Source organism: Pleurodeles waltl, chromosome 8 (assembly GCF_031143425.1).
Source record: "Pleurodeles waltl isolate 20211129_DDA chromosome 8, aPleWal1.hap1.20221129, whole genome shotgun sequence".
NCBI classification, from domain to species: Eukaryota; Metazoa; Chordata; class Amphibia; order Caudata; family Salamandridae; genus Pleurodeles; species Pleurodeles waltl.
The window spans coordinates 1,240,106,156-1,240,131,174 of NC_090447.1; the positions used below are offsets into that span (position 1 = coordinate 1,240,106,156).

The window sequence follows — 25,019 nt, forward strand, 5'->3', positions numbered from 1 at the left end:
AGGCACAGTGTGTGGACCTGTGTGTATCTATAAGTGTGTGAGTGAAAGTAAAGGTCAAATGGCGGGATTTTGTCGGATCTGCTACCCCTGGCATCACGGTGAATTTACGTCCATGAGTATCAAATGTTAAAGGTACTTTAACATCTAAGGATTTTTCCCGTTAGCCGGCAGGTTACGATTTAACTGTTATTATGGTGGTTTAGGTCCAAACCCAGTACGGGTAATGCTACAGACATCTGTACTGACCTGGGTGTCATCAGTTAATTTCACAGACAGTCTCAAATTTCTATAGTCTGAAAGGAAATAAACCGAGTATCACAAATCTAGGTAACATTAACACCAGACAATTATAGTCCTTAGAAATAGCAGAGGTGTGTTATGAAACCTGAGAATTAAAAGGGGTTTTACTATTATTTTACTTGCGGCTTTAAATGTATGTATGTTTGCAGCATTGGCAGATCTTGATGGTGGTTGCTTCAAATGCTGAGCTAGTACAAGCATTGTCAAAGTCTTGACTTAAAATAGCTGAGATCGTGGCTTTGCCTGTGTTTGTTTGCAAATGCATGCTTGAAGTAGCTTACACATGCATTGTCCGGCGATCTAGGAATAGGTTTTCTACTAGTCCGTTCCAAGGTGGCCCAATGCAGCATAATGAAGGCACACATGTGTGATGGCACGTGTCCACGTCGTGAAGCTTGCATCTTGATAGGAACGTGCATGTGTCAAAATGTGTGCGCCCACTTAGAATTCACAGCTCTAACATGGTGGACAGGCATATTAGAATGGTAAACTAAAATGGTGAAAAATAGAAAATAAAAATTCACATGTAGTACGATAAAGTACCCCAGTGTCCTTCCAGTAGTACCTGGCAGCTGCTAGGCCCTTTTAAAAATAAGCCATAAATATTAAATCAACCATGGACGTCAGGAATGGGGCAGGAAGCAACAGAGAGTGCAGGTACGGAAAAAAAAGCCAGGCGGGCCAGTTGTGGTATGTTGTGGAGATTTAAATGGGAGAAAGTAAGGAAAAACATGCATTACCATAGAGTGCCCAAAACTAAATGAAAAAAGAGTCCCTCAAGTATGCTGTGGAAGGCCAAAACTCATCCAATCACCAAAATGCTCCTTGGCGGGACAAACACAATAACAGGGAGGAAAGCCAATGAATCAAGAGCCGACAACTTAGATAGACAAAGCCATATAATCATGAGCAAGCAGGTGACTGCTGACTCAATGTTTATTGGAAACAACAGGTGTCTAGTCAAGGACTTAAAAAAGAGCTAAATGAATATAGTTTTCCCATTTCCTTCTGATGAATTGAATGCTGCTCTAACACAATGCCAAACAAAAACAGAATGATAATATTCAACCTTATATTGTGGCACAGTTTGTGATAACTCTAAAGATTAGTTGTTTTTTAGATAGACATGTGTGTGGTTAATGGCCCAACAACATGTAAATCCACAATAACATATCATCATAATAGCAATTAATCGCACCAGTCCAAAGAATATAGATGAAACAACAAAGAAGGGACGGGGAGGATTTTATTATGGTCCAGTGCACAGACCCCCAATATAGTAACTCATTAGAACCAATAGAGTACACTGTTCCAGGATAGAAAAGTAGGGAAACCTGATTCTTTTGGAGCAAGAGCCCTCACACATCCCAATGGATGCCTTGCCTTATCATCAAGAATGCTCCTCGTCAGACTGGCGCTGCAATGTCTGACGGGCCCCCCAAAAAGTGTGTGCAAAGTTTGATAGTAACATGACCACTCCTAATGTTACTCCGATGCTCATTGATTCGTACTTTAACTGGTCTAGTGGTCATAACAGTGTAACGTAACCCACATGGACAAGTGATCATATTAACACAGTTACGGGTATTACAATTGTTATGTTTCCTAAGGTGCCATTTTCCTACAGGGTCCAGATCAAGTGTCTCAAGCTGTTTGGTCAGTGGACAGACATTACACTGGCCGCATGGATAATGTCCCATGACTGGAGGGAGGTTCCACAGGGTCGTCGTGATTTACTAATGGACGTGCATGGACGATCATGTCTTTGATGTTAGCAGTGCGTCTGAATGCGAATAGAGGTTTGGGGATGTCCATACCACCACTCGCCAGAATTGACCATCTTTTGTTGATCAGTTTTTTATGCGATTTGATAATGGGGTAAATGTGGACACACATGTCAGACGGGTCTGTGGACCCCTTCGGAACATTGACAGAAGAGCATCCCGATTGTTATTTCTAGCTCTCTTACGGGATAGATTGTCAATTTTAGGTTGATAGTGGCGCTCATAGAGTTTGCATTGAAGGTCCCTAGATTGCGTCTCAAAGGCCCACGGTGAGCTGCAATTATGTCTTAGACGAAAAAATTGGCCAAAGGGTAAATTATCACGCAGGGATTTAGGGTGGTGACTATCATAAAGGAGCAAGCTGTTACGATCTGTTGGTTTGTGGTACGTACACGTAGACAGTTTACCATTGTCAATGCTGATCATCAGATCTAAAAAAGGTAGTTGTGTGGAAGAAACTGCAGAAGTGAATTTCAAATAAAGATCAAGAGTGTTGATCCATTCAGTAAAAGGAACAACATCAGTCAAAGGTCCTTGCCACACAATTAATATGTCGTCAATATAATGCCACCAAAGCTTAATGTGATTCTGAAAAGGATTAGTGGATGGCAGAATATGTTGTTTTTCAAAATCGTAAATATAGAGGCAAGCTAAACTTGGCGCGAACGTACTGCCCATGAAGTACTGCGGATCTGATGGAAATATTGATCCTCAAACTGAAAAAAAAATTCAGTCATAGCCAATGTTGCAGATTAGTTGTTTTTTAGATAGACATGTGTGTGGTTAATGGCCCAACTACATGTAAATCCACAATAGCATGATATCATAATAGCAATTAATCGCACCTGTCCAAAGAATATAGATGAACGAAATGTAAATAAGAAAATACACTACTGGAATTCCCAAAGCGAAACTCCTATACTTCCCAATCCTTCCCCATGCCCCATTACAGGCCTCAGGGGAAAGGCATAACAGAGACACAAAGGAACAGCTGTAATCAAGCTACTCTAAGAAATTCTTCCCTATCCTTCCCTGGAGAAGCAAACTCCTGACTCCATGCATTTAAAATGAGTAACAACTGCACTCTGCAGATCCACCACAGGGTCTTTACACATCAAGCCATGGACACGAAAAAGGTCAATCTACAGCCTGACCACACCAATCCAGGAATGCTTCCGCTGAATCCACATAGGAGAACAGGTTTCTCTTGCCCTGGTCTTGAACTCTCAGTTTCATGAAGTTGCCAATGGTCGTGACCATACCTCTATTGGCAAGTTCTTGCCTCATTTCCATCTGCTCCTTCCTCTGGCATAGTGTGAGGGCTGAAATTGGGAAACAACACAAATATCTTCAAATTGCTATTCAACACTTTTCTCAGTTTGCTGCTTTCAAAATGTGGCCTCATATCTGAGGATTTCGTTACGACCAGCATTGTAGCACTGAGCCCATCTGCTTTTTTCCCCCCCTCAAGTTAGGCCAAAGGCAATAGGACTTCACAACAATAACCCAATTTGAACCCTGCTGCGGGCCTAGGAGCTCAACCAGTATTTCTCCAATACCACCAGAAGGATTTTCATCAGCAATTTGGGGCAGAACTGGTAACACCCCCCTCCACTCACCACTGTCCAAAGGCTCAACCTTTTCCTCCAGTTCCATTGCTCCTATTGCATTGGATTAAGTTGACATCTCCTTCACCCTCCCATCATGCTCTAAGGTGCACCCAATCAACACCTGCATCCTCTGCTTTTTTCATCTTCTGTTCTACCGCCTGCACTCTTATAGATACGCCTTTACATTTTTTCTTCACTACAGCCTTAATAAAATAAGTTGCCTCTCTCATACTGCTGTGCAGTGCAGCAACGCAAAGCATCAAGGCCATTTCACAATGAGTCAAAGTTGAGTTATCTGGCAACTAGGTGGATAAATCTCCCTTAGTATCTTCAGACAACTTGTGGTGTGGTGTGTTAAAGTTTTCTTGCCCCTTCCTTCTTACAGACCTAATTGCCATTAACATGAAGCCTTAGGGTTTCAAAGAAAATGGCAGAGTAGGGGCCCCCTATCAGCAGGGGAACCTAGCAGGGACTGTCAACAAAAGTTAACTTCCTAATGCATCATTCAAAGCTCCACATAAGCCTCAATGTGAAATCAGCACCCAGATTAAAGTAACAAAAGCGCTCTTCGGCTTGCTCATCAACACCGCTTTTACCAGGACTGACAGGATCCAGCATACTTCTATTTATGTTGAAGTTCTCTCTATTCTATTCGTATTCACTTTTCACATGGCTCCAAGGTGTTTCCTGCCACTGCTGAACTCTGTTCATCACACGCCTCAGAGCACACAAATGTCTACCTCAAATCCATGACCAGGATAGCTTACCGGCACAGGGAATGGCCAAGTGGCTAAGCAATAGGGGCACAGCTGTGATCTAAACACCAGCAGCCCTCTTAGGACCCAAAAGGTCTTCAAACTTTTTTTGTTTTTAATGTGGAGTAATATGGCAAATGTGATTTAGTCACAACTAACATTGTAATACCACTGTGACACTGATCAGTGAAGAGAAAGGCTGCATTACTCTCACTTCTATTCTGTCAGACAAGATAAACATATTGTCTCTATACAATGAAAAAGGCATACTTTCTGATAATTTCGGCAACAACTTCTTGTTAAATCCAAATTAGATTGACGTACACCATAGCCAGTCATGTTCCTGAACTGTCTGGTCAAACACATTGTGGGGGGCAGATGTCCAAAGGCATTTTGGAGAACATAAATAAGTACTCCTGTAGTACTCTTTTACATTCTCTAAAAGGCCATTGTAAACCATATAATGGGAATAAAATGGGACAATTCAGGAAATATTCATATGCTGTTTGCACAAATGGATAGAACTGTACCCTCTTTGCACTTTTATTAAATGGAAGTTGGACATTTTGGGGCTGATTCACAAAGATATGAAAGGTTACTTAAAGGAGTATTCTCATTATAATACTTCCGCGAGTCATAAATACCTTCGTGAATCTGTCCTGATATATTTTGTAAATCACATTATTTTGCTAGCAGACCAGGTCTGGCATACCAGTCACAGACACCAGATAATTGGCCAAAGTGATCAACTAAACATTTTGGACCCACATGTGAATTTCCGTGAAGATGAAGAACAGCAAATGGCTTTCATTTTTTGTTATTTACTTAACACAAAAAACCTTCTACACATCCCTAAGATCCAAATCCAGTAGAGGGACTATATGATACAGAAACTCCTCTGATAAGATAACCCTCTGAGTGCCGAAAGTCTACAGGGAGTGCAGAATTATTAGGCAAGTTGTATTTTTGAGGATTAATTTTATTATTGAACAACAACCATGTTCTCAATGAACCCAAAAAACTCATTAATATCAAAGCTGAATATTTTTGGAAGTAGTTTTTAGTTTGTTTTTAGTTTTAGCTATGTTAGGGGGATATCTGTGTGTGCAGGTGACTATTACTGTGCATAATTATTAGGCAACTTAACAAAAAACAAATATATACCCATTTCAATTATTTATTATTACCAGTGAAACCAATATAACATCTCAACATTCACAAATATACATTTCTGACATTCAAAAACAAAACAAAAACAAATCAGTGACCAATATAGCCACCTTTCTTTGCAAGGACACTCAAAAGCCTGCCATCCATGGATTCTGTCAGTGTTTTGATCTGTTCACCATCAACATTGCGTGCAGCAGCAACCACAGCCTCCCAGACACTGTTCAGAGAGGTGTACTGTTTTCCCTCCTTGTAAATCTCACATTTGATGATGGACCACAGGTTCTCAATGGGGTTCAGATCAGGTGAACAAGGAGGCCATGTCATTAGATTTCCTTCTTTTATACCCTTTCTTGCCAGCCACGCTGTGGAGTACTTGGACGCGTGTGATGGAGCATTGTCCTGCATGAAAATCATGTTTTTCTTGAAGGATGCAGACTTCTTCCTGTACCACTGCTTGAAGAAGGTGTCTTCCAGGAACTGGCAGTAGGACTGGGAGTTGAGCTTGACTCCATCCTCAACCCGAAAAGGCCCCACAGGCTCATCTTTGATGATACCAGCCCAAACCAGTACTCCACCTCCACCTTGCTGGCGTCTGAGTGGGACTGGAGCTCTCTGCCCTTTACCAATCCAGCCACGGGCCCATCCATCTGGCCCATCAAGACTCACTCTCATTTCATCAGTCCATAAAACCTTAGAAAAATCAGTCTTGAGATATTTCTTGGCCCAGTCTTGACGTTTCAGCTTGTGTGTCTTGTTCAGTGGTGGTCGTCTTTCAGCCTTTCTTACCTTGGCCATGTCTCTGAGTATTTCACACCTTGTGCTTTTGGGCACTCCAGTGATGTTGCAGCTCTGAAATATGGCCAAACTGGTGGCAAGTGGCATCGTGGCAGCTGCACGCTTGACTTTTCTCAGTTCATGGGCAGTTATTTTGCCCCTTGGTTTTTCCACACGCTTCTTGCGACCCTGTTGTCTATTTTGAATGAAACGCTTGATTGTTCGATGATCACGCTTCAGAAGCTTTGCAATTTTAAGAGTGCTGCATCCCTCTGCAAGATATCTCACTATTTTTGACTTTTCTGAGCCTGTCAAGTCCTTCTTTTGACCCATTTTGCCAAAGGAAAGGAAGTTGCCTAATAATTATGCACACCTGATATAGGGTGTTGATGTCATTAGACCACACCCCTTCTCATTACAGAGATGCACATCACCTAATATGCTTAATTGGTAGTAGGCTTTCGAGCCTATACAGCTTGGAGTAAGACAACATGCATAAAAAGGATGATTCGGTCAAAATACTCATTTGCCTAATAATTCTGCACTCCCTGTACAATGTTAAATGTACCACAGACATAACAGAAAAATATGTATGACGTGTGCATTGTTAATGGAGGACATTTCAGGGTTGCTTTAAAACAAAACATCTATTTCCTTATATAAAATGGAAGACAGGAGAAAACGATTTTCTCTTTTTTTCTATTTTTTCGTGTACTTTTCCATATGTGATTACCAATTTGATTTATTTTCTGTATGGTTCAACACTAACGACAAAGGAAGCATTTTAGCATGAGACAAAAAGATTAAATTCCCTCTCAAGAAATTGAAGGAAGTAAATGCTTTAAAGTAAAATCTTACATCATTCGTGTTCACATGCCATGCCATATCTCCATACGAGACCAGCTGCCCATTCACGTAACACCGGATTTCACTGTTTCGCCAACGATTGTAGATGTGCACAATGCTGATCATGTACCACTGGCAGGAAGTAAAAAGAAGACACAAATAAACATCAAATTCAAAGCTAGTAGAGTGCAGAATTTAGAAGTGTTATACATTGCGTCCTGAAATGATAATATTCCAGATTTAAATTGCAGTTAAGAGAAGCTTCCCCTTGAAAGCTTTCTCAGGGTCTGTCATGCCTGTATTTGCTTTGTTCACTATAACTTAATCCCAATCTATGCAAATCATTCTAGTTTTTCGCTTGAGAGATGTTGTATGTCATCAGTATACATTGGCCTCACATTACACAATCAATCAATCATAGCATTTGTAAAGTGCACTACTCACCGGTGAGGGTCTCAAGGCGCTGATGGGTGAGGCGGGGGGTTGTTACTGCTCGAACAGCCATGTCTTGAGGTGTCTCCTTATGTATGTGTGCATACACACTGACAGGCAGAAAAGCACACCTTGGCTCACGTTCCCCTTTCTTAGTGTATGCCTTGCATGTGCGTTTTTTTTACCATAATTTTTGCACCGGGGATAATCAATGCCTGTTCTTCAATATCTACTGCAATCACCTACCAAACACATCATCTATAATATGTTTACGGCACCATTCTTTGTATAGGGATATTGGCCACTGATTAACCAGCACACTGTGTTTAAACAAGCCTACAATTCACATATATTTGGTTCAGATGATCATATCCAATGTATGTATCTGGTAGCAGTTGTGCACATCCCATCAGAAACATCGCTCCTTGATCAAGCTAAGCGGTGCAATTCATTGGCCTATTTGCACCTACAAGTGTAACTTGCACCACTATTTTCCACCGATTTTACCACCTTCAATTTGCAAATGAGTAGTATCTAAATCGAAATGGCCTATGCAAGCATGATTTGACACTTACAATCGAAACTTATAGGATTACTCGATTGCTCTGAACATGTATTTGTTCTCGTTCTGGTTGATGGCATATTGAATCTGTTAACGTTTTATACCTTAAATCCATCATTTGGTTCTCTACAGCCCTGAGAAGGCTCGCAGGAATTATCAGCAAAAGCAAAACAGGTCTCACCTAAGCAGGTCACTACTGAGTAACTCATCCTACAAGACATGACCCAAAGTGCACGCTACTTGCTCTCACCTTAAAATATAAAGCAAGAACTGTACATTAGTCGTAGACAATACAAAATGAAATGGAGTAATCAATAGCCATCGATTCTACACATATCTCGGAAGGTTAATTTGTTAGTGAACCAAAATATTTTAAACAAGATTTGTAACGAAAAATTAATAAAATCGTAAATTTATCAGATACCGTGTAGGGGTTGGTTCTGACTCAACACACTGATGTTGAATACAATTTACTTCCAACAGTGAGATATCAAGGAACCTCCTGCGTTGTTCTATCATATTTTACAGCTTTATATCACACAAGCTTTGCCCAAGGGCATCAGTGTGCTTTACAAGAGAGCTAGAATGTGTTGCATATTTCTTTAGGCATGAGGAGATTGAGTGATTTGGCCAGAAGCTCAGGATGTTCAGTTGAGGCTGGGATTCATCTTGGTTTTCAAGTTCCGAATTCAGCAGCTCTAAATGCTAGGCCGTATCTACTTCACCCAATGAAAGCTCAAAACAGGCAGAAGCCCCAGTAAAATATCTATGTTCACTAATTAACCCCATTAGACAACATTATGCTCTATCAATTATTCTTCACAAACAAGGAATAACTTCCAGTCGATCTTCTGACTCTTCTTCAATTTATCAACTTTACTGCATGATGGCTGGTAAGCAGCCTACACACTTAATAAGAAAAAATAAATAAATATTGTTTGCATTCTGTTTATTCCTACCTCAACGAAGGCTGGTTTCCATACTTTAATCAGAGTTCAGGACCACCACCCGGAACACAAATTTGTGTGGTAACTACTAACTGTATTTAGACTTTGTTTTATACAACACGTTCTCTCATCCATAGTTTTAAAAAAAACAAAAAACACTATACTCACCAGACACAAAAATACATTTAATTTAGTGATTTTTTTCAGGGAGAGAATCATTTTTTTAATATAAGTACATGAAGGGAAAAATATTTAGGCAAAAGAACAGAAATGGACCAAGAGAAGCATTCTGTAAAAGGAGTATGCTCCTTTGCACACTTATGACTGATTTCAGAGTGTGAAAGGATGCACGATTGCACACTTATGACTGATTTCAGAGTGTGAAAGCATGCACATATGTAATGCTCAATGACGGATGTTTAAGGAATGAAAAAACATCCACAACATGAGAAAGGAGGACACGTTTATTTGATGACAGTGCTTGAGAACCTCTTTCAAAAATGCAAAGACGCTTTAGCCTATAAATGGCAGCAGATCAATGTTGGTCTCTAAAAGGGGGCTGCAAAATTATCCTTACATTTTTCTCTTAAACACATTTCTAGGCAACTGTAATGCACTTGTTATAGGTTAAAACAATAACGCTTCTCAGATGGAATTGGTTTGTGACCATGGCAACCTGCACTGAAGGGATGTCTATGGGAAGTATACAAAGGGGAGTGGGGGAGAAAAAGCTTTAAACTACTTATTTTTGCATATTCTCTGTGACCTTACTCGTAAACATAATAGGGGGCATGATTAAATTACCGTCAATCATGTGTGTTGGTGGTGCTGATTAATAAACAATGTAAGAATTTGATTATACACACAGATATTTAATCATCTACCAAGAAAAGCCATGTCGTAACAAGTAAAATGTTCTTAGGTGACTAATTTCTTTTCACATTAAATATTTTCAAAGATGTATTGTGCAGCACCGAAATAATCTCGTGTTTAATTTTTATATACTATATGTAGGTCAGAAATTGGAATTTAGCATGAGACATTCAACTTTAATTGATTCAGATAGCAATCGACTGGTGTGGTTAGATCAACCTTTTATATTGCAATGTAATTATTTCTACTAATTCTGCTGTATAACTCAGCTAGTACAACGAATATTGCAGTCACAGGGTATCTTCTGAAGTCTTTAAACACATCGTCATAAAACAGCACAAAAATGTTTTTTCAAATGGAATTCGTTAAATGGTCATTGCTTGTTAACAGTCCATATTCAGTGCTACAAGTTCAGCAACTGCAACCATGAGTGGATACCAGTATTGAAACAAAAATAATTCAGATGTTTTAAGAGTTAACTGAGAATTGTGCAATTAAGCGCTGCAATTTCACACATGTAGCTGCCCACCAAACAATGAATATGACTGATTCGAATTCCATCAACTGCTACATGCTCCACGGATTGAGAAAACTGATTGAGCCTCCATTACTGGAAGAGTACATTGACAAAACATTTGAACTACAGGATTATACACATTAGTTATTCCTGGACATACCTGGCAACCTCCTAAATCAATCAACCAACCATGTTGGTTGTGCTCCTGTCCTCCAAGCACCCACAGCAATCAATGCCTTCCATTTGCCAACCGAACATCAGTTGTCCAGCTACTTTCAACAAATTAAAACATGTATATGACAATTTAAATGTCACAGTACAGTGTGCCTAGCATGGTATATCACCTCATTATCCCAAATGTCTTCCTCACTTGTAGTTTGTGGCAGTTTTTGTATTTAAACCACACTCTAAAATGAATAGACAATGTTTCCCCCTTTTTTATTTTGGCCATTTGGGGCCTCATGCACAAAGGGTTTTTGCATTCCCAAACCCTCTGATTCTCCAAATAAGAGGGTTTACGAATGCTAAAACCCTTTCTAACATGTACTAAATCCCTTTAACGATTTAGAAAAGGTTTTCCAAATTGTTAAGAGCACTTAGGAAACCATAAGGAATTGATATTTGGAGAGGGCGTGTTAAGAGCGTCCCTCCCAAATGCCAAAAGCTTATGTTTTTTAAAAAATATTTTGCAACCAAATTAGGGTCGCAAAACATTAAAATTTTACCATCACCTGAAAGGAAGTTGTAACCCATTCACTTTCAAGAAAGGGTCCCAAAGGGACCATTTGCCCTTTGTGAATGTGGACAAAAACATTTTTAGAGTCAGGTGGTGGCACAGAAGACCACCACCTTTTCCTATAAAATGTTATAAACGTTTTTTGTTTGATTTTTTAAACCATAACGTTTTCCTTTCAGAAAAACAGTCTGTAGAATAAATAAAAAAGGTTGCTTTATTTAAAAGCAATCACAGACATGGTCTCCTGCTGACATTAGTAGGCCACAATCCCTATGATTGAGTCCAATCTTTGTAGATCTCAATTTGCGACCTAGCTCATGAGTATTTATGAGGTAGGTTGAACTGCAACCCATTACAATTTGGTATTTTGTGAAGCAACCTAGTAGTACACAAGTTGATTTGCAAAAAAAAAAAAAATGCAGTAGGTAAAAGTTGATGTGCAATTTGGGACTACTATTACTGGAACCATTCTAAGTAGGCGGAGCCCTTAGTATCTATGGCTGCTGCTGCAGCTGAGATCTGCTAATTAGCCCTCAGCTACAAGTGTTATATTTAAAATGAAAACAGTTTTTATTTTAAATTGTTCTGGTAAACCAATTGCCTGTGTGGACAGAGCAAGCATAGTTGCACAGCGTGCAAAAAAAGGGGTGCAGAAGGAAATATTATTCCCACTTGCACTTTAAAACATAACTAGTTTTCTCTAGCCAGGTGTTTAGTGTAGTCTTAACTCAGTAACATTTTAATTGTGTATTCGGGTGTTGATTGTGTGGTGCTATCAAAACCAAAGAACCACTGAGTGTAAAATCTAACCTGAAAGTGGGACTGTTCTGATTTTAACTACCTATAAATCTTTAATGGTTTGGAAATAAGAACCATAGCTTACCCAAGCTTCTCTGAGAGAATAACAAAAGTACTGTTCCTGTCACTTCACACCTAGCTCACACACCTGACAAACAGGGTGTTTATTTGTTACTTCCCAGGAGAGCCCCTAAATAGTGAGAATGGGGAGAGGAGACGATTTCCCAAGGCTTTCTGGTCAAATCTGCCCCTGAAGAGCTCTTGAATCAGTCTTCTCCTTTCAGGTTGTTGTGCATACACTGATCGCTACAAGCTTGCCTAAGAGGATGCCTGGGCAATGTGCTGGTTTAGGGGTGTAGATGTGCTTTTATGTGTAGTAGGCTGAACTGAATGGGTCAAGGGTAGGCTTCAGTGATAGGGAAGGCTCTGCAGAGGGAGGAAAAGAAGGTGACATTTGCTATGCAATGGATTGGAGGAATAGCTGTTTGCCAAAAAGCAGATACCTGGAATAGAAACTAGCTCTCATTCACATGAAATTCGGGCCTAGCAACCTTAGCCCTTTTGGCAGAGGGATCATCACCAATAGCTGTTTCACCCTTTTAAATGCCTTGCTTATTCAATTCTAAAGAGAGAACTGCATGGTATAGGTGGGTATAAGATGACTTCCCTTCTCAAAGCACTGATAAAATTCCAGAGGATAGCAGTGAGAGAAATTGCCAGGTCTGTCTTGAAGCTCCTGGTCCAGAGCTGTGTCAATGTCAAGTAAAACTAGTCTCTTGGTGAACCAAAGAAACACTAGGGTCCTGACAGTGAAGCCTGCTTGCCCCATAGGTACTTATACTGCAGAGAATCCTAGAAGGTCAATTGGAACTAGATATTTTGTTGTGGCCTGCACTGGGCCAGTCGTGACGAACTGAGACTTTACCAAGGCCCTCTGGGTTGTGAACATTTCCCCCAACGGTATGTAATACTGCTACAAGTGAGCAGATCTTGGAAAAAGTCTTTCTTCTGTTTTTTAAATACATCTTTTCTTAAGGCACTGTTCCCTGAACAAGCTTCTGTGTAACTATAGCTTTTTTCAGAGCCAAAATTTAACACATTGCTGCGCCCTGTGGCAGTTTTGATAAAGGAACTACGTTTCTTTTTACCAATGAATTCTAATGAATTTTAAATAACTTTTGAACCCTACATCAGATGCAATTAATATGATACTACAACACACAAACATAATATCGGCCCGGCTCAACAGTGTTGATCCCAGCAGGGGGGCAAGATCAGCCTGTTGTGGAGAAGAAGGGGCCACCTTCCGTCATGTGGCATGGCACTGTGTGGGGATACATGGGTTCTGGGACATGGTGGTACCCCACATTTCAGAAGCAGTAGGTATTGATATCCCTATGACACCCAGTGCATGCCTATTAAATGTGGTGCAGCAGCCCAAAGGACGCAAGATCTCGTACAAGCTCCAGCAATTAGCACTTATGGGTTAAAGATGTTTTAGAATGGGAAGTCGCTGAGGAACAACATATGAGTCTGTCTCGTACTGATGACAAGGTCACAGAGGACTTGGTAACTTGAGGGGGTGATGCTGTACTCTTTCAATGAGCACAGTGATACAGATGTGGAATCGGACCTGGGGGACAGGAGCAGAGAGGAGATATAAACTTACACTGTACAAGAGAGATGACACTGCCGAGAGAGACTTTTTGGATTTGTGATATTCACAATATGATTAGTATTGGTAGATGTGAAGATACTTATTATATGACAGGCCTGGAGATCACACCGCTAAGTTTTGTTGTATAATACTGGCACCTTATTGTACTGTAGCCCTTTTAACTTTGCGCTCCATAACTGATTTTTTAGTTAGTTTTTGCACACGCACCAAATGAAAACCCTTTTTGCTTCTGTAAGGCTACCAAGAGTGAGCTAGGTATTCCTCGCACAAACTTAACCTTTAGGTCCCAGAACATTTGGGCTTTGTATGAGCTCCTTCGCAGCAGACATCAAGACGGTCATCTCTCTGTCCCAGAGACTAATATACCAATTCTTTACACACGTGATAAGATTTGCTCTGGATAAACATTTGAAAGAACATCTGTATTTATAACAAAAAAACCTCGAAAACCCACTTAAAGCAACATGATCTATAATCATTCAAGGGCTCCACCAGAGGTAGCTAAGCTGTGCTTTTTACTCTGAATCGATATATTGACCCACTGCTCCAGATGTTAAATCCCTTGCTGTGATGTTACTTTTACAGTGGGATATCTCAACACCACAATCAATAAAAATGTGTGGGTCACTCCAGGACAACAGATGAGCTTCAGGTCACAAACTATGCCACCAAAGAACTTGAAAAAACATAACAAGATAATAGGCAGTATCTGATTCTCAGATACAAGCTGAAGCAAACATAGTCTAAGAAATGTGCCAACCGGAGGCGCACAGACCATAAATGTGTGACGATACAAGGCGGGTTGCTGTAAAGAATGAAGGACATATTTGTTGCGCCTCTGATTATAGATAAGGCATTTATGCCAACAGCATGCCTATGCTTTAGAATGATAAACAGAGCTTCCATGTTCATTACTCTCAGTTAACAAACAAGTTAACTACATTTAAAGGTAACATTCTGCAAGGCTTCTGACAGCTAGTAAGTCCATTTAACATACCTTTCTTGGCTGGAAATCGTATTTCACGCAATGTTGAAATCCTTTGCCTTTTGATTTCAATGACGTCACTATCAAGCAATTGCCAACAAAGTGGGCAGAATACCCAACACCTTTGCTTGTCCGAAAACTAAAAAAAAAAAAAAGAAATTCTGTTTAGTGTAGAAAAGCACATTTTCTATCTAACGTACACAGCTTGGAAATGGTTATATTCACCTTATTCATCTTATATCACTGCAATAGCAGAGTTAAAAAACAAGTCAAGATTAGTAGCAGCAAGACCGCCACACATCTATGGGCACATATGTACTCGACCGTCATCTTATACATATTTATGGTGAGTAAGTGGCACTCTTACCAACGTCTGCAAATTGGGTATTCCTAAAGCTACTACCAATGTCTTGCAGTACTTTCTGCTTTAAGTAAAAGATCCTAGATTTTTCCTATATTACATTTGGTATTTACCTACAATTATATGCAAAGCACTCTGTTGCCTGCCAAGATCTGTGCTGTGGTAATGATGTTGATGAAAAACAAATAAATACAAGGTATCTGTTTAAAGGTAGGGAGTGGATTACATTAACTGCCCTGGGTGCTGCTAATGAGTTTTCAAAGATTAAATGCTGCAGTTTGCACAGGACTGAGAAAGTTGCACAATTTATGAGTATATAAATATTAGTTCTAATATTTCTCAGAACAGATTTTTTGTTGCTACATAGCAACTTTTTTTAAAACAACATTTTTATTGAGACATCCCCAAAATAAGAAGCCAACAGAAGGGCATCTCATCACAAAGTATTTAATATAGCAATATATGAGCCTAAATCAGCAAAAAAATTAAATTGCACGCTCAGGTACCTAAACTTAGACTAACACCTGACACACGTCAATGAAAACTGCTTCGGGTACATGCTGGTGAAAAGGGAAAGAAGCAGCAACAAATTCATACAACTGAAACACCATACCCTTTAGAGATAGGTTCAATATTGTCTAAAACTCTCATCTGAGAAAGTTGCTGCTGGGACGTTACGTTACATTGCTGCTGTCAGCGCTGAAGAGGAAGGAGGTAGCTACCAGAAGTAGAAGCAGCTCCTGCCCGTAATCGCCACTGCAACCCTCACTGTGCCCACTGCTGCCGCTGCACTGCTGAGCTACCAGGCTGCCGCCGCTGCCATCGGGACCCATTCAGCGACGCAGTCAGTTTAGTGTAAAAGGCCATTTATTTAGGACAGGATTGCAACTTATACATAACTTTTTATCAAGATTTCAACAATAACTTAACTTTGTAACCCCACCTTTAAACATCTTCACTCATCCTTTCAACACCTCCCTTCACTTTACAGTTCCATACCCCCACACATTCTCCTTTTGCTTTCATGCCCTATCTGTTTCAGGCATCCCCCACACTCTCATCCTTCTGCTGCTTCTTTTGCCCCTGGAAGGGTGGCCAGGCCCGCATCTGACTCTCCATCCTCCGCCATCTACTGCTGCCTGCATTTCGTCACAACCTGCCCTAACTGGTGTCACAACCCTCCCTATCAAGCTTTCCCTTCACTTATAAGAACACTATGACTCACTGGTCTAAACTCATCTTCATGCCGGCTGGGTTGGTGGCCAATTTTCTTAACGTGCGATGAGCAGCGTGGAAAAGAGGCCGGTCCCTCCCCTACAGCCCCTAATAAACCCTCTCCCATGTCCCACCTGGGAGTCAGGCCATGCCAGCCCGTGTTAGTCACAATGGAACAGCCCTAACAACCACAGCAGCCTCTAAATGTGCAGTCCTACACCTATACGGCAAGGCAAGCAAGGCAAAGCAACATACAGGGCAAGCCAAGCAAGGTAAGGCAAAGCACAACAGCCACTCAACATGCAGCTCCACATCTCTAAGACAAGGCAAGCAAAGCAAAGCAACCAAGTCCAGCCAAGAGAACTAACGGGTGAGCTACAGCGCTCTCCCCTCCCTGAGTACAAATACTTCCTCAGTTCACAATTCTGCGCAAGGTCTCCTGAGACTCTGCAATGCAGAAGCATCCTATGCTCAGGCTGGTGAGGCCTGCATGCAGGGTGGTCCGTACTATTAACCTGCCTTCCAACCCAGTGTAATGTTAGGCCGTACTGAGTGTGTAACGAGGTGTCAGTGAGCGTATCCTCTAAAATATGGAACCATTCTGACCACCCAATCAGCCATAGCGAATAAGGCTCTTTATACTTTAGATAACAGCGTGCTTGTGCCCCTGCCCTTGATCCAGTGGGAAGTCACTGTAGATGAGGCGACGCTGTAAGAGCATGGTACGCCAAACAAGCAAGTAGCTGGGTGTGAGGACACCCCTTAAAGGCTTCAGACAAAGCTAATCCTCTTCAACCACCCTCAAATGTCCCCCCAGCCACATCTGACAAGGCACGTCAAACCGCAGAAGGCAGTGCACACATGCCCCTCCCTTTGCATCTAGCTGCAATCGAATACAGAGGGAAAGTGATGCGGCGCTGCCAGTGAAGTCATGGGGTCAGGCAGGATGAGGAAGGAGCCTCCAACTGTCCAAAGGCATAGGAAGAACAAGCCAGGCAGTGCGAGGACACCCTGCAGGTACGGAGAGTCTCTCCTGCCAGTTTTGGAGTCCAGTTGGCAATGTACATCGTTACCTACACTGTTTCAGACTCCTGCATTGGATACAGTCACTATGAACTTTAAATGCTCTGAACCAGACTGTGAACCTGGTATGACCGCTTCTTCTCTGGACACTAGTAGAATGGGAGGCCCTTCAGGTCCCCGCGTGACAACCCTTTGGGACTTCTTTAAAAAAAAAAAAAACACCCACTGCAGACAGTGTAGGTATCATCACTGGAAGTAAGGATGTTTCATCCAACCATTTCAGCCCAGCACAGCCAAAGAAAAGCCCAGAGTTGCTCCAGTTTCAGGCCACAATACACTCACTGCCAACTGTTTGGCCTATATCAGACTGCAATGGGTCCATTAGTAGCTTGATGGATGGGGATGCTGATACACAGCTGGTTGAACCCAAGTAGTAGTTGAGCAAGCTTTAACAACCTTAAACCATGGTTTGATCAACAATCCTCTCGTCAAAGGGCCTTATTACACCCTCTTATAACTCTCTACCAACAGCTGCATCAAGAGATTCCCCACCTGTTTCCCCTGAAGTCCTCACCCTCCTGAGGAGTCTTCTCAACAGAATATGCAAGGCCCTCAAACCAGAGTTCATCCAAATTCAAGTAGCTGGTTTCTGTCCTGGCCCAATGCAGAAAGTAAGCACTGATAGTACCACCAGCCCTCCAGCCACCCTATGGACCAGGGCCCCAGCAGGAAATATAATACCATTCTCATCCATGAAGCCATTTAATTTGGATGACTCAGGAAATATTGTTCATAGACCTGGAGGCACGGAACCAAATGGTCAATCTCTCTTGGAATTGTCCTTCTTCCTTACAGAGTCTTCTCGAAGCCCTGGTCTGCAAGATAAAACCGCCTCCGGCACAACAAAGGGTTTCCTAGGACAATTTGGTAGCAGCTTCTACAAACACTCCAATCCACCGTCTCCACCTTAAACTATCATTCGGACAAACTGGATTTACAAGTAGACCTTCTAAATTCTCTAGCTGTTTTAACAACAGGAACAGATAACAAGCTTGACAATATAAACCAACTGATCCTTAGGGTACAGTCGACTACTAGCTTTGTTCAGTTGGTTTGATGTTGTTCTCTCATCACAGAAAGCCTGTCTTCTCTTCTGATGTTTCTCAAAGCTGTTTAATCTGAAATCAAGACACACTCTGGCGCCTCTCGCCAGCAACAGTAACGTGCATGTGCAACTTTACAACAAATGCCTAGGGCCCACAATAGAGCACCCTCTGATGTGGATACGAGTTCCTGTCAGGTATTTGAAATCTCCAGGGCAGGCCTTAGTTTCTTGGCTGCCTACTGTGCTGGTGCAGATAGCACTATTGGAAAAACACTCAGTTAGTAACCATGAATCATGAGCCAGCAGAGGCATCATCATCATCGCCCAGAGTAGAAGCTTCTACCTCGGCTGGTAACTCGGTTCCCTGGGAAACAGTTGCTGATGAGCCCCAACCGTTATGGCCCTCAGCAAGAGGGATCAGAAAAGACTCCAGAAACAGCGAAATAAGACAAGCACCAATACCTCTGCTACAATGTACAATCTGTTGTCATTGTTCGCAAACAGACCTTGGCTGAACCAACAGGGGAGTGCATAGTCTCCCACATTCATGGCACAATTTGCCCCAGAACCATCCAGGCAGTGTGGCATCTGCTGGTCATAATGCATCTCAAGATACCCATGGTAACGGGCATATTCAACCACTGAAACAACAAGACGCAGATCCAGAAACTGTAACATCAATGATAATTAGTGTGTGCCAAAGTGATCAAGGGCAGCTGTTTAATCAAGATTCCTCTGTTGATTAAACTAGGCCCGCCACCCTGGTCAACATCACTCAAGAGCTCCCTGGCCAAAAGCCACCCTGTCCAAGTGTGGAAGGATACTCTACAAGTTACAGTTACAAAAACTCATGGACACGTGAATCCCAAGCAGAATTAAGATACAATAATAAGTTCCCTTCTTTTGGCTTACAGGAGTTGCACTGACCAGGAATCAAACCTGTGTTACCTCAGGCAGATCAATATCAATCATCCAGGTCCTCCGGAAGCCATATCACAATCTGTTAACACCAGGCTGTTCATTCCAGAATATCACTTTCACAGCCCCCACAACTTTTTAAATAGGAGGAATATCCTAAGGTTACTGAAATCTATCTCTGGACTAAATGGCTTGGAATCCTGTGACACTGCATCAGTTGAATTCCTCCCCCCTAAGTGATTCCAAACCATAGAAGTTACACTAGTAACATTTGTTTCATCTACCGAGGCTCAGCTTGTACTGTCCAGATCAGAGACATTTAATGCGTGGGGGATCAAGATCAGCTCTTTTAATGTGACCCGTTACCCGCTAGTTCTAGCCAAACCGCATCCTTCATCAGAACCCTGCAGAAAAAAACATTTTCAATCTTAAAAAATGCTCAGGGCTGTGCCCTCACAGTCTGTAGTGCACAGAGAGCAGTAACAACTGACCCCCTCAAAGGACAACTGGGGCTGGCTGCCCACTTTACTCTCTTGTAGATGTTCTGATTGAATCATTTCTAGGGCACCCTCGTGCTTCAAGCCCCTCCTACTATCCTTGTGCACGTGGAACATTAATGGTCTGCCGCAGAAATTACAGTCTACTGATTTAATTACTTTCTTTAGTGGCCACAATATCCTAGTAGTCCAGGAAATGGGCTCAGTCGAGTTGCCTAATAACAGGTTTTATTTAGCACTGAAAGCAGTCCTTCAAAGAGCACAAGTATGGCAGAGCAAAGGGTGGCTTATCTACAATATCCACCTTAACCAAGCTACAGGGGGACATCGATTCAATACTGTTACAAGAGCTGGCTGTTAGGAATCAAAATCAGCAATTTGAGACCGCAGCACTCTCTCTCCTGCTGATTAATGTTTATATCAGCCCTTATGCAAGGGAGAAGAGGTCTTCACTGCCATGGCCTTACTCCTGGCCAAAATAGAGATAGCACTGCACTGGGGTAGTAAGCACCTCCCCTCCCCCCAAAAAATTAATATGAGGTTGAAGAGTCTCATTTACTGTGATTACTAGCGAACTGTACGTTTCCCTCCAAACTCCTACCTCTAGACCCAAAGATATTTGTCAACCGCTGAGGGATTATTTACTTACCCTAGAAGACCTCTTTTCTGGGATATAGCACCTGTGGCTCATACTGTTTTTTCAACTTGTTTTACCATCATGTTCTCAAATGGCCTTCATAACTGGTGGTATGCTTGTCCTTCGTTATTTGATGCAAGAACATTTAAAGTCACAATTGTCTTGATTTCTGTTATTGTGTATCGACAACCTGTATCATAGGGCTGCACACCTCCCTCCCTCTAGGTTGCGAGGACACAACTATGTCACTGTATGGTATGGAAATCAATAAATAAAGCTAAAATATTATACTGCTGACCAAAATTGTTTTTTCTTGCATTCAACAGATTCAATGGACTTAGCGTTCAAACCGGGAGTTCTTCTCCCACCCCGGGTACAGTCGGTCTAGCCAAACTACCCCTTCTTCCAGGACATCTATAGAATGACTGATCTTTGTTTATTTACTGCACTTGCACTTTTTGGGTTGTACACTTCCTTGGAAGTAATGTTGGCACTGAAGTTACTGCTGCGCACTGTGAATATGGATTAGCAATCTCAGAGTAATCCAATTGTTTTTACGTATAACGTGCTTCTACATAGCCTGTATCAGGGTGCACGAGGTGCTGTGTCCTTGTAAATTGCACTATACAGCTTTTCAGCCAGGTATTTTTGACCAAGACTCTTTCTAAAATATTGGTCTGCATCTACAGCAAATCGATGGCACTAGCACAAGGTTTTTATCTATAGTACAGGTTGACTTGCATGCCAGTTTGAATGGCTCAGGACTCACTTTTGGTATTTCCTAGCTCTTATTTTTCTTCCTTAGGCTATCTCTTAATGAGAAATTTGCCTTTTTTTTTTTTTGTACCAACACTTTGTGAACTTCTTTTTCTCGATGCACTGTAGATTTTTATAGTGTGCGTGAGCCACCCACTCACTTGTGATCGTGGCGTGAAACAATTTTGGCAGCAACTGTTTTTACAAATAATTAGCTATTACATTTTTTGATGAGATATTCCCTTGTAAGTGTTGCCTTAATTTATGAGCTATTTATGTGCAGAAATGCTGCTGGTTTTACGTTTTGCTCGTTAATAAAATTGTAATATTTTTGACTAACCACATATAATAAAGATTTGATATACTCCTTAGAGAACCAGGTCCTAATGCCATCACTCCCATCCTTCCGTGGGAGAAACTAACCTGGCAGAAAGATGTAAGGACTGAGAAAGAAACTACCTGCCCACTGCACATCTGACAGCACATCTTGGCTGCTTTCTCCCCAGTAAAGGAATATTTCTTCCCTCCACACTTCATCTTAAGCTTAAGATGATGGCTGAATCTTGCCACCATGCTCAGGTCTTTCTGCTCTTTCCTAACGTTGAACAGGAATATCTTTAATTTTAAAGCCTTGGAACTGAGATCTGGGAATAGCACAAGATGACGGTCCCTCATAGCACACCTCCTTACTTTTTAATCACCATGAGAAGCGCCTCGCCTTTCAGTTCATCTGAACTCAGCACTACCATCACCATCCTACCATTCTCTCAGGTTAAGAGCGGTCCCATAGACACAGCACAAAAAGGGGGGTCTGGAGGGAGGGAGAGAATGAATTCAGTACATTTCCTCAAAGATAAGGCTGGACCACCAGGATCTCTATAGTCAAATTCCCAGCCAACCCCAGAAATCCTCAGAAGTACATCTCTCTGGTAGTCATCCAAGACGTGAATTCAAGTTTTATTTTCCTAATATTTTCCCCACACAACACCTGAAATCTGTATGGTTTCCCAAAGCTGTCTCTCAATTTGACACTGCTATGCATGCACTATACTCATCTAAATCAACAAAACTGCCTGCTCTACTCCTTTCAGTATCCCTTGGAAAGACTCTAGTCATCTCAGTCATCATTTCCACTTGTGTCAACCACCAGTCGTGGCCTCTACTGCACTGTACAGTGTATTCATTGATTCCATCAATTCTTTTGCCACCATCAGAAACCATTCAGCTTTGATAGATTTCTTCATTCTGCTAGTGCCCTTTAAGCTGAGACAAGGCCTAGGTGTAAAGAAAACCCAATTTGTACCCTTTGAAGGCTTCACCCAAACCCACCCCACAGCAAATCCCCCAGTCAACAAGAGCAGTGCCTATCTGGCAAAGATTGCTACTGCATGTGGGCTTTAAAGGTCAACTCATAGTTGGAAAAATGGGACTTGCACGAAAGTGGTTCCTGAGAAAGGGCATGAAGTGGTCCAAAGTCTTGGCACTCCTGTAGGTCAGGATACAACCCTACGCCCGATCTCTTTCAAGCAGGAAGTCTTGACTACTCCTTGTGGGCAGCACTTGATATCCCACCTATTCTCTCCACCAAATCATGTCAGTCGGAGCTGATGGTGTAACAAAAGCTCTGGTTGTACTGCAGAAGATCCATTGGGTTTCTGCACCCTCCAGGTCTCTGCATCCACTCTTCATTCTGTTGCGATCTAAAGACCCAAACGGGGGGGCATGGACTGCCACTGTCAGGGCACAGGAACCAAAATGGTTGCTGCTCGACGGTGGGTTGGGGTGGGGAAGCATACACTGCAGTGGTATTCACTCTGGCAGGTAAAAATCCCTCCTCTAGGAGGATAATCGGTTCTCGGAGAGTGTCACTACAGTGGAGTAACAAAAGCCCCTGCAACCCTTGCGGAGTGGAGGGGGGCCTGAGCTCCAAGTGGTCCTCCTATTGAAAACTGGTAGGTGGTGGGCCAGGGAGAAGGGGACCCCCTCAATGTACTTTACAGGGGGTGGACCACATGGTTTGTTAAGCCACTGTGTCACTATCTCGTGAAAGCCCATATTCCTATGACATTGGGGCAGGTGGAGTTCAGACTTTATGATCGCGAGCTCTACTGAAGAGTAGCCATTTTGGATCTCAGCTGCTGCCTCCCCCACATTACAACTTTTAAAAATATAGTTGTCAAAACACCTTTTTGTGATTAATTTGCAGCAGCAATCGCATTTGGACATACAATTATGAAGAATAATGAAGAGTGACGTTTTAACAACTTAAGCATTACAAACTAATAGTTCAACAACAAAAACCTATTGTAAAAAAAGATGGTGCTTGTACGTTATGCACCTTTCCTAATCTTGTATAAATCACTTTTTAGTGCTTGAAAACATAAAAGAGAGGGGTCAGCGTGCTTTATGCAATCTACCACTTTGGATTATTACTTTAATCGCAACACTTTTGTCGCTAGTCGAGAAAGGAAGAAGACAAAATTGGTTGCAATTATATCAACATTGTGGGCCCCAATTAACAAGTAAAGTCGGAAATGTGTTCATCCCGCCTATTATAGATTGCACAATTTCTTCAAAGCTGTAGCTCAAAGATTATGAAGACTGTTATACAATTTTCACCGCAACAGAAAAATGTTATTTTTAAATATCTCTTTTGCTAATCCTGCTGAAACACTCCAAGTAAGTCATTTCATTGACTTCAGGTCAGTAGTCACTATGGACGTGGTATTTCTCCTAGAGGTATTAATGAAATAAACCCCTAGCTGAAATAATTCTGATTTGATGGCCAGTGAACTAAGACAATAAAAATAAGAAGGTTTATTCCGGGTTCAACTAATCATTTATTCTCCTCCCTTTCCTCATCTGAAAATATGGCATCTGGTGGCTCACATTTAAGGTCATAGAGTAATAGATAGATGGCAGCCTTTAGACTTCTGTTAATATATGGTCACACGATTAAAGGATTATAGTCACATCTCCTAAACTGGTAGCTCAGAAATTATTTCTGAGTGCCTGTTTCGAAATATCGGGAATGTTCGCAGCTTTCCACCATGCAAGCACACTGCAATATTACTCCTGCCAAGGACAGAATTAAATTAATTTCCAGGTTCCACGTAGACATGTACACCTGTTACAATACAGTATGCATTATTAGCTACATATAGGGGTACTCCTGGAAATCCAGAGTGACATTTCATTTGGAAATGTGCTCCATCCGAGTAGTCATAAGGGAATAACTGACCAACTTCCCCTCTTTCACTTTTGTGAATCAGGCCGGAAGAACTTAATACAACGAGCAAATATCTGGATACACACACAAGCCAAAACGCCATCCAGGTTGACGCAAGAGTACACACAAATTAGCTTGTTCATAAGAAACAAACAAACAAACAAAAAAAGCAATTTAAGGAAGGGCCATTGATTAATTACTTAAAATAAAGACGCTGGGGAGCACATGCACCTGATTGAATGTACACTAAAATGTTACAGCGCGTGAAGTTGTGATATCAATGAAAGGATGGTGAGATTTCCCGAGAGTCATTCAAACATGCACAAAACAGCCCCAAGAAAGATGGAGCTAGAGTGTGTGGCCACGGGGAAGGACAACACTAGAAGTATAACGTTTTCTATTCGTTTTAATATAGGTCGCCAAAATGATACACTTAAACCATCGTTAACTCCATGAACAGCTGCAGGCTGCCTCCTATTAAGCTCTTTTTTTGTCATAGTGAAGGGCTGAA

At 41.6% G+C, this 25,019-nt stretch overlaps 1 protein-coding gene across 4 annotated transcripts in view; it reads right to left on the reverse strand.

Annotated features, from left to right (window-relative positions):
* Positions 1-25,019, reverse strand: part of NBEA (neurobeachin) — a 1,608,295-nt gene that overhangs the window by 1,308,080 nt on the left and 275,196 nt on the right. For all 4 annotated transcript variants that reach the window (XM_069205539.1, XM_069205537.1, XM_069205538.1 and 1 more), the window contains exons 6-7: positions 14,780-14,906; positions 7,252-7,371 (exon numbers count right to left, since the gene is read on the reverse strand). In XM_069205539.1, the coding sequence (XP_069061640.1) occupies positions 7,252-7,371; positions 14,780-14,906 (247 nt within the window). The remainder of the gene's footprint in view (positions 1-7,251; positions 7,372-14,779; positions 14,907-25,019) is intronic.